Source organism: Danio rerio, chromosome 8 (genome assembly GCF_052040795.2).
Source record: "Danio rerio strain M-AB ecotype USA chromosome 8, GRCz13ab, whole genome shotgun sequence".
In the NCBI taxonomy this organism is placed as follows: Eukaryota; Metazoa; Chordata; class Actinopteri; order Cypriniformes; family Danionidae; genus Danio; species Danio rerio.
In genome coordinates, this window is record NC_141028.1 from 23,301,274 (window position 1) to 23,312,476 (window position 11,203).

Sequence of the window (11,203 nt, forward strand, 5' to 3'; positions counted from 1 at the left end):
ATTATATGAATTATTATATTATGCATATTATTTAAATTTTCATAATTTTGGCAGCTAGCTGAAATCAAATATTACCTATTGTTATTGTTTAATTAATATATTACTTCTTGTTATACTTCTTATTATTACAAATTAAAATTATTGCTAACATTTACTAATCCATTATTGTGTCTTTGTATTTGTTAACATTAGTTAGTGCACTGTCAAGTAATATTAACATATAAATGCTGTGAAATATACTGCATTTTACTTATTAATAGTTCGGGTTAGCTAATGCACAAATTTACACAACTGTTAAGTGTTTTTTTAATGGTGAGAAGTGATTATTTTGATAAGGAACGTCTATTCAGAATTGTTATTGCTGTTATAAATCAGTCATGTGGTTTCTGATGGTTCCCTCAGGGCATCTCTGGCCTTATCTGAACAGGAAGTGGTCAGTCAGAGCGAGATCATCAATGCACTGAGTCGTGATCTGGCTTTGGCTCACGCTCGGCTCTCTGATATGACAGGTGCCACACAATCAATACAACATGACAAACAACCGCGTTCTGTGTTCTCGTTTCACAACATGCATCTCTCTGTAGGAGAACTGAGTGAACAGCGGAAGCTGGAACTGGAGAGCCATAAAGCTTTAGTGATCGATCAAAGGATTCAACTGAGCACGCTCACAAACAAGCTGAGCATGATGTCACAACTGGTCCAACAGAAAGATGAAGAAACAAAGACACTGGGAGTAAAGCTTAGGTACAGTTAAAATCCTGAAAGACCCAGTGGACATAAACACACATAAATATCAAACCCAGTGGCGTGTTGTCTTTTTTAAAAAAAAGAGCAGAAACACAACAAATGAATGAGCTTCTGAAAAGGTACTGTTCTGTTTTTGATAGACAAACTGAAGAGGAATTGAAGAATTCAGCAGCAGCAAACAGAGACATGGAGAGCACGAGCCTTGTGCTGTTTCAAACATCAAGAAGCACTAAAGTAAGATCAACAACTAGAGAGGCGTTTATAGTAACTTACCAAAATCTAAATGATCTGTCACTTTTGAAATGTTTAGGGAAAATCAAGACTGAACAGAATTATGATTTTTTTTTTTTTGTCAAGTGCTGTAGGTATCAGTGTTGGGGACTGTTACTTCAGAAAGTAATGCATTACAATATTGAGTTAAAACCTAAAAATGTAACTATTTGCATCACTTAGTTACTTTTTATGGCAAGTAATGTTATGTTACTTTTGAGTAACTTTTGCGTTACTTTATATACCTGGCTGAGGCTTGATCTCTTTCAGAATTTTTTTCCTTTCTTTTTTAGATAGAGAAGTTCTGCAATTAACAACACACTGTATAACCTACACCTTCATTCAACTTCTCATCAAAACATTTATAAATAATAAAAAAAAATATATAGTTTAGAATAGGGTTGCATGGCGGTGCAGTGGGTAGCACGTTCGCCTCACAGCAAGAAAGTCACTGGTTCGAGCCTCGGCAGGGTCAGTTGGCGTTTCTGTGTGGAGTTTGCATGTTATCCCCGTGTTTGTGTGCTTTTCCTCTGGGTGCTCTGGTTTCCCCCACAAGTCCAAAGACAAGTGGTATAGGTTAATTGGGTAGGCAAATTTGTCCTTAGTGTATGTGTGTGAATAGGAGTGTGTGGATGTTTCCCAGTGATAGGTTGCAGCTGGTAGGGCATCCGCTGCGTAAAACATATGCCAGATAAGTTGGGGGTTCATTGAACTGTGGCGACCCCAGATTCATAAAGGGACTAAGCTGAAAAGAAAATGAATGAACGAATATTTTAGGATAATGTTATCTGAGAACTTCCTGATCTCTGAGCTATATATGCCGCATATGCAGATTATTGAAATTTAAACAGTGTGTAAGCTACATTTGTACTATTTATTGTGAGTAAAATCACGGTCCCTTGAGACAATCCCCTTTTGCTTTTCTTTGATGGGTTTGAAATAATAAACACATTCTCTCACTGCGTGATTTATTGCTTTTAATTCAGCAATTTGTTTATTAAACAATAATTAATGAAACTAAAATGTAACTCGCATTAAATTTTTAAAAAAGTAACTTAAATATTATTACTTATTTTTTTAAATGAATATGTTACTTTTTACTTAGAAAAGTAGTTTTACGTACTGTAACTTGTGTTTACTGGTAATGTGTTACCCCAAACACTGGTTGGTATATGTATGAGAAATTTGTCTTGGTAATTTTGTCATTGACAAAGACAACAGGAAAAAAGGATGTGAACAGTTAAAAAGTCTAAATGCTAAATATTAAGGTAAAATATAAAATAACCATCAATTCTACTTTTGAGCAGAATATGTACATTAGGGCTGATACACTGTAAAACCCAAAAAGTTGAGGTAACGCAAACTATTTGAGGAAACCGATTGCAAAAAATAATTTAAGTTAAAAAACTAATCCTAATCAGTTATGTGAACTTAATTCATTTGAGAAAACGAAGCAATTTGAGCACAGTAAAACCCAATAAATGAAGAGAACTCAAACCAGTTGAGAACTGTAAAACACATTAAGTTAAGGCAACTTAAACCGGTTGAGGAAACCGATTTTTTTTACAAACTATTTAAGTAAAAAAAAGTATATGAGTACTGTAAACTTACTCCATTTAAGTTGAAGTAATGAGGTATTTAATTAACTCGTTACCTTCAACACTGAGTTCAAAACTCTTTTCAAATGAGTAGAATTAACATTCAGTCAATTTTGAGTTAACCACACTCATTTCATTTGATAAAGTTGACTTTTGGGTTTTACAGTATATTAACTGAATCTGAAATTTCTGTTAATCAAATAATATTGGAAAATAACAGTTTTCAATGTTGACAATAATCAGATTTTTTTTTTTTTTGATCAGCAAATCAATAGATTAGAAAGATTTCTAAAGGCTCATGTGATATTGAAGACTGAATTAAGGATGCATTTTTGCAATAAAATTTATTTTAAAATGTATTGAAATAGAAAATAGTTGTAACAATAATTATTTTATCCTATTTTTAACTTAAAAAATGCAGCCTTAGAGGCACAGTATGTAATTTTCGCCACTAGAGGGAGCATATTCACAATAAACAAAAGCATATATTGATGACAAAGAAATCATAGTTCACCTCAAGTTCTTCCAGTCATGCTCACATGCTGTTTTATCATACTAAATACATTTTAAGATTATGTTATAATGCTGCTGTGTCACGCAGTCTAATAAAACGCATTACATATTAAAACACCTTTAGTGTTTTAAATAAATCCTGAAATTGAGAGTGTCATTAGCATGGCAGCACAGGACACGGTCCATATCACTAGTTTAAATAGTTTATTTGAACTTTCTTCGAAACATTCGGAAAAAAGTACATACAGCAAAATATATAACACTGTTCTATTGTCACGGCATGGTGGCTCAGTTGTAAGCACTGTTGCCTCCCAGCAAGAAGGCCACTGGTTTGAGTCCTGGCTGTACCAGTTGGCATTTCTGTGTGGAGTTTGCATGTTCTCCCTGCGTTTTCGTGTGTTTTCTCTGGGTGCTCCGATTTCCCCCACAAGTTCAAAGACATGCACTTAAGGTGAATTGGATTAACTAAATTGACCATAGTGTGTGAGAGTGTGTTTGAATGTGAGAGTGTATGGGTGTTTTCCATTTCTGGGTTGCATCTGGAAGGGTATCCACTGCGTAAAACATATGCTGGAATAGTTGACGGTTCATTCCGCTGTGGTGACCCCTGATAATTAAGGGACTAGGCTGAGGGAAAATGAAATGAAAATGAAAATGAATGCCTTTTGGGTATTTGAATTAAAATACTGTAACAGTACATATTGTGTCTTAAAGAGACATTTAGAAGTATCTCTGTAGACTAGTCAGTGTACATTCACAAAAGAAAAGTCAATGGGACACAAAGACAGCAAGCACAACTTCATAGATCACAGCGGACACTTTGCTAACTGTTTTATAAATGTTGTTTTCTCAGGATGTGGCAGTCATGACGGCTCCTAATGATGTCATTCATCAGGGGTCAAAACACAAAGGTCATCATCGCGAGAAAGCGATACTTCAACAGAAAGAAGGTTTGCAAGACATGAGAGAGCGAATCCGAGCGCTAGAACAGAAGTGGCCGAGCAGTGAGTCTTGGAGTGGCTTATAACTCATGATCAAACCATTGGATGTGTTGATGCTTCACTGATCTAATATAAGACCAACATTAACCTACATTATGACTCTCTTCTGCCGGTTTACAGAGCGTCTGGGCCAGCAGCGGGAGCCGGAGAAACAGGGTCAGGTGAAGACACAGAGACTTAAGAGAAGATCCGTCACTCCTGTGGTATTTACTGTTATACAATCTGATCTATGTGCTTAAGAAGAATTTTATGATTCTTCACCCTTTCTTATAGTAATTTACAAACTGCACATATAATAAAGTGAAGCTTGGGGGGAATTTATTGCTGGCAAAAGACAGAAACCTTTAGATTTTTTGTTTTTTAAGAATAACTGAAGGAATATTCCCACTTTATATAATTGTTTTAAAGTTTCCAGTAATAAGGAACCATCAAAAATTATTTGGTGTGCGAGTAAACTGTTCGAATGAATCAAACTGAATGGGAAATCTGTTCGGAAATCTGCTTGACTGATTAGGAAAAAAAGCATGAAATATTATTTTGCAGGTTGTTAACTATATTATACTTTTAATCCTTTGATGCTCCAAACTCCCTTCTCATTTTTGACTTTAGTAATGCACTATATCATGTAAGCCGGTAGCTAGCTCTCTGCAACTCTCACATGGTCGCCCACTGAAGCTAAGCAGGGCTGCACCCGGTCAGTACCTGGATGGCAGACCACATGGGAAAGCTGGGTTGCTGCTGGAAGTGGTGTTAGTGAGGCCAGCAGGGGACACTCAACCTGCGGTCTGTGTGGGTCCTAATGCCCCAGTATAGTGACGGGGACTCTATACTGCTCAGTAAGCGCCATCTTTCGGATGAGATGTTAAACTGAGGTCCTGACTATCTGTGGTCGTTAACAATCCCAGGATGTCCTTCGAAAAAGAGTAGGGGTTTCTGTCCATCTGTCCATCATGGCCTCCTAACCCTCCCCATATCATAATTCATCACTCTGCCTCCTCTCCACCAATCAGCTGGTGTGGGGTTTTCTGTCTGGTGCAAAATGCCGTTGCGTAATCCAGGTGGATGCTGCACACTGGTGGTTAATGAGAAGATACCCCCATTTTGTAAAGCACTTTGAGTGCCCACAAAAGTACTATATAAATGTAAGGAATTATTATTATTATTAATTGTGCTCATTTGATTGCTGCAGAATGGTTCAGCATTTCCTGAAGCACTGACCGAGGCAGCAAGGGAACGCACAGCCAGACTGGACATGTCTGATGCTCTGGAGCTCAGTGAGAGAACAGTGAGCCACACACGACATACATATGCATTTTATGACTGCATTATTTTGAGTTTGCATAACTGATAAATCATTATTTTTTGTTTTTGGTTTAGTACCTGGAGCTGGTGCGTGTGCTGTGTGAAGCTCTGGAGCTCAGTGACGATGAGCTGTCAGGCTGTGCGAGTTTACAGCACCTTCCTCCTGATGAGAGACAGCGCATCGTTTCTTTGAGACAAACAGACCTGGAGTTTGTGAGAAGCCGCTTTGATCTGCAGAACAGCCAGAGCCAGAAACAAGAGCTACTGCTGCAGGAGAACCAGAGAGAGATACACACGCTCAGGTGCAAACAAACTCACAAACACACACTCTGGACAAATGATTCCCTCCCTTGTTTCCTTTAAGGGTTCAGATTACTTTTTGGAAAAAAAATGCACAATAACAGTATGTCTAACTTGATAATATTGACTCTCATAATTTTGACACAGTTATTTTATTTGATACCGTTTCGAGAGATGTAACAAAATTTAAATTCGTTCATTCATTTTCTTTTTGGCTTAGTTTCTTTATTAATCAGGGGTCGCCACAGTGGCCACAGTGGAATGAACCGCCAACTTATCCAGCATTATCCAGCACATGTTTTACGCAGCGGATACCCTTTCAGCTGTAACCCATCACTGGAAAACACTCAAACAACCTCATTCACACACATACACTATGGACAATTTTAGCTCACCAAATTTACCTGTACTGCATTATCTTGGGACTTGTGGGGAAAACCAGAGCATCCGGAGGGAACCCACGCAAACACAGGGAGAACATGCAAACTCCACACAGAAATACCAACTGACCCAGTCGAGGCTCGAACCAGCGACCTTCTTGCTGTGAGGCGACAGCACTACCTACTGCGCCACCGCCCCTTATTATATTATGTTATATTATAGTATATTATATTATAGTATATTATATTATAATTTATTATTATATTATATTATATTATATTATATTATATTATATTATATTATATTATATTATATTATATTATATTATATTATATTATATTATATTATAATTTTTCCTTATGTGTATAATTTGTCTTTCTCTACATTTTTAGGAATTTCTCAATTTGTAATCATTTGAAACAGGCGATTGCAATAACATGTTAAAAAGGGCAACATATATTCATAGATGAGAAGTTGCTCATAAAAAAATTAATGGTTTTAATTAAAAAATATCTCAAGGAAAAGTTGCATTTTAAATTATATTTAAATATAAATATTATATTTTCTTATATTTGGCAATATTAATTTGTATTATGTATTTTTTTATAAACAAATACAGCTTTAATTAACTTTTTGATATTAAAATTCTACAGCTATATTTTTGTTTAAAAAAAATTATTACTTTTTATTTTATTTTGTCAAAATATTTTTTATATTATATTTTAATTTTTTTGTTTTGTTTTTTCCTCATAGAGAAAGAGGTGAGCTGTGGACACAGACACAGGCTGAGCTTGAGAGTGTGAAGGCAGAACTAGAGACTCAGAGACGAGAGATGGAGAATCTTCAGCAAGCTTTACAAGACAGCGTCATCCAGCTGCAACGAAACAAGCAGGAACGCGATGTTACCAACAGAAATAATAGGGTATCACACATACAGGCTCACACAGAAAGTGAGAAAGACTGACTGACACTTACTCTGTGATAGAAAAAAAAAAAAAAAGGAAACATCAAAAAGGTGACTCGTTTCTAGATCAAACTTCCATTTGACTTTCTGTTGATTACCTGAGAAAACTATTTTGACTTGTTTTACCACTGTGATGGTATTACTTTTACTTTATGGAATGACAGATAACGCATCATTTTAAACATTTTCAGACACCATTTCTCACTGTCTGTCTATAGAAAGCCATCTTTAAGTGTCTTCATAGCTCCCTAAAGTGCTGTCTATAATAAAAGTGCTTTCTCAACAGAGCCTTAATACAGAGAAAATGGACAAAAGAAGAGTGGGCCATCATAACTGTATACCAAATGACAGCTATGAAAAGGTAAGCTCGATGGCAGCAGTGGATTGGTTTTGAATCAGCGTTCTGCATGTGTTTGATTGCCTGAACATATGTAAGGTCTAAATCCATGCTGTCTGGCGCAGGCTGCCTGGGGTTTTACGGAGAAACTCCACACTGTGCAGTTAATAGATTTTTCAGCAGCACCAAACAAATTTGCTCTTTCCTGAGCTCATAATCTCACAGCTATAAATGGAGCATGAATCTGTTCCAGTTTGCTTGATGTTAGACCTAATAAAAATAGCACAGGCAAGAATACAAGAATGCATCTATTTCATGCTTTTGGCTGCCATGATAATGTACCCATTTTTATGATATTTACATACTAAATAACTAAATCCTTAAATGAATACACACAGTATGTGCAATGGTACACAGAAATGACAGAATATACCTCATGAGTTATTATGATGATAGATTTATTCAGTCATACGCATTAAATAATAACCCAAATTCCAGAAAAGTTCCAAAAATCAAGAATTTTTCTGGAAACTTTTCTGGAATTCGGGTTGTAGACAACATTAAAAGGTTAAGTAAACTTTGATGAATGTAAAAATATATATTTTAAAAGTTATAACAATTAATGAATTAATAATAATAAATTATATATATATATATATATATATATATATATATATATATATATATATATATATATATATATATATATATATATATATATATTGTGAATGGGATAATTGTTATGCTATATTGTTATACACTACCTGACAAAAGTGTTGTTGCCTATACAAGTTTGAGGAAAAAGATATAATAACTTGACTTCTAGACTTGATCATTTGATATCAGAAGTGGCTTATATGAAAGGCAAAGGTTTCTAGATTATGCTTTTTTTAAACCAAAATAAAATATAACCATGTCTTGTTTTTTATTATTATTTAATTAGAACAGTAAGGTCTGACTTTGCTTAGACAAAAGTCTTGTCACATAACAGAAATAATGTACAGTATAGAATTTAAAGTCATGGTCCAGTGGAAAAAGAATTCATATTGTGTATGACTCCCATGAACTTGGACGACTGCATCCACACATCTCTGTAATGACTTTAGTATTTTTTAATAAAGACATCTGGAATGGCAAAGAAAGCGTTCTAGCAGGACTCCCAGAGTTTATCAAGATTCTTTGGAATCATCTTCAATGCCTCCTCCTGCATCTTTCCCCAGTCATGCTCAATACTGTTTATATCTGGTGACTGGGCTGGCCAATCCTGGAGCACCTTGACCTTCTTTGCATTCAGGAACTTTGATGTAGAGGCTGAAGTATGAGGAGCGCTATCCTGCTGAAGAATTTGCCCTCTACTGTGGTTTGTCATGTAATGGGCAGCACAAATGTCTTGATACCTCAGGCTGTTGCCATCCATTCTGCAGATCTCTCACACACCCCATACTGAATGTAACCCCAAACCATAATTTTTCCTTCACCAAACTTGATGGATTTCTGTAAGAATCTTGGTACATGTGGGTTCCAGTAGTTCTTCTGCAGTATGTGTGATGATAGGGATGCAGTTCAACAGATGATTCATCTGAAAAATCTACCTTCTGCCACTTTTACAAATGATCAAAGAGAAATCAAGTTCATATTTGCTGCTCTTTCAACTAGAATTGACGACATGACTTTTGTCAGGTTGTGGACATAATTTTTAAAATAAGGCTTTATTGGAGTCTTTCCACACACTACTGGGATGTCTGCTCATGTTTATTATAATGCTATAAATGATATTTAACAGTAGTAAATGATGATTATTTACACAAAAGTCTGATATGCCAGTTATCAAAGCAGCATTTATTGTTTGAATTTACTTATAAAATGGACAGAATTGAAAGATGACACTTTATTTCTTAACCAAAGAATATTGGATACAAGCTCAGGGTTTAAATTATACATGAATTGAAGCAGTATAGACTAGAGACGCCCAAACTAGGGTCCGTAGGCCAAAGTTGGCCCATAGTAACCTTTGATTTGGCCCACCATGCCATCTGAGAGGGAGAATGATGGAGATGGTTTACAGTAGGTAGTCATTACAAATTTAATTTAACCTTTTATTAGTTTGTTTTATTGCTAAGCTACAAAAAGCTAACTGAAATGGAATGTCTCAATTTAAATGTTGTAATTTTATTTAAAAAATACACACTGTCACCCGAAGGATAGAGGACAATGCAGAGACTTTGGTGAGCAAATCAAGACAAAGGCAGATTCTGCCTGACCATTGTATTCAGCATTGAACTTCACTGTTTTATAAATGTGACTGCTTATGTTTTTTATTGCAGGTTTAAGGTGATATTTTCTATTTATTTATAAATATTATTAAACAAATTAGGAAATTACCCATGGCAACTTTAATGTAAAAAAGTTTGAGAATTTTATCTTCACCCCATGGCTCTCAATGCTTTTTGGTTTTTGGCTCTTCATACGAAAAAGTTTGGGCACCCCTGGTAGACTGGGAAGATCAGTTTTGGAAGTCAAAATTGATATTGATTAGTTAAAAAAAAAAGTTAATTTCAGTGGTTAAAAACGCATTACTGAATACCAAACTGAAAGGCCTTGTACCGAAAAGTTTCAGTATTCTTATCTACTGCTACAGCCATAATGTATCATGCAGCAGCCTTAGATTTCACTGTTTGTGTCTGCAGGCCTCAGCAGTGAAGAAACGGACTTCCCAGATGAGGCTGAAAAAGAAGGCGAGTGAGGTGGATAATCTGAAGAAAGAAATGGAGCAGAAACAGCAGATTTGTTCAGTGGTCTCTGGTTTGTCTAGTCCTCTGCAAGCCTCAGAGAGCTCCCGAATCCCCCTGGTCACTGAGGCCCACTGACATGGACACAACTATGAAGATGCAACTGTGCAGTTAATCACACTATACAGGGTAAAAGAAAAGCTTAAATTAATAAAAAATGTAATATACCTAATTGTCTCATCTCATTATTATATACATATACATTGTATACTCTTTGTGTTAATGAGCAGTTAAACAAGTATACCCTATGAAGTGGCTTGTCTATGTAAGTGTTAATATTCTGAAGACAAATTATTAGCCCTCCTGTGAATTTATAGGTTTAAAAAATAAATTAAGTGATGTTTTACAGATCAAGGACTTTTCTCAGTGATGTTTTGTTTTTTATTCTTATGGAGAAAGTCTTATTCTTTTTTATTGGCTTCAAAACAAATCACTGTTGTCCAATAACATGCCTAGTTAACCTAGTTAAGTCTTTAAACTGCACTTAAAGCAGAATACTATATTGCAAAATGACTATCTAGTAAAATGTTGTGTACTGTCATTATGCCAAAGATAAAAAAAAGAAAAAAGTAAAACTGTAGTTTACAATTGTGTTAAAAAAAAAAAAACATGGGAAGTATTTTAAAAAGATTAACAATTTCACACTAGGGATAATAATTATGTTTTAAGGCTAGAAAATGAATAACTTTATAACTAAAACTGATTTTATGAGTCAAGGATCAATTAATCAAAAACCAAGAAAATAAATAAATAAATAAATAAAACTCAGATTAATCCATAAATATTACGAGTCTCTGCTGTATTCTATTCTGTAGGGATAATCCCTGTATCCTAATCTCTTGAAAGCGTTTACCCTCCAGAGTGAGAGCTGTAAAGATTAAGGCAAGACTTAATGTAAATGTAGTCAAGCCTATCCAATAGAAGCAGACTAGCACCGGACAGCAACATGATGCACAGTGTATTATGGGTTTTGAAGTTTTTCTACTTATTAGGAATAAAAG

The 11,203-nt window shown here is 35.2% G+C and overlaps 1 protein-coding gene across 4 annotated transcripts in view; it reads left to right on the top strand.

The window, feature by feature from the left end:
* The window catches only part of fhad1 (forkhead-associated (FHA) phosphopeptide binding domain 1), a 29,244-nt gene extending 18,688 nt beyond the window's left edge, over positions 1-10,556 (top strand). For 3 of the 4 annotated variants that reach the window (XM_087262580.1, XM_087262579.1, XM_087262581.1), the window contains exons 19-28: positions 403-509; positions 585-744; positions 888-981; positions 3,982-4,132; positions 4,250-4,332; positions 5,319-5,414; positions 5,507-5,733; positions 6,866-7,034; positions 7,363-7,437; positions 10,101-10,556. In XM_087262580.1, coding sequence (XP_087118706.1) covers positions 403-509; positions 585-744; positions 888-981; positions 3,982-4,132; positions 4,250-4,332; positions 5,319-5,414; positions 5,507-5,733; positions 6,866-7,034; positions 7,363-7,437; positions 10,101-10,280 — 1,342 coding nt within the window. In that variant the 3' untranslated portion in view covers positions 10,281-10,556. 4 annotated transcript variants of the gene reach the window in all.
* The last annotated feature ends 647 nt before the right edge of the window (positions 10,557-11,203 follow it).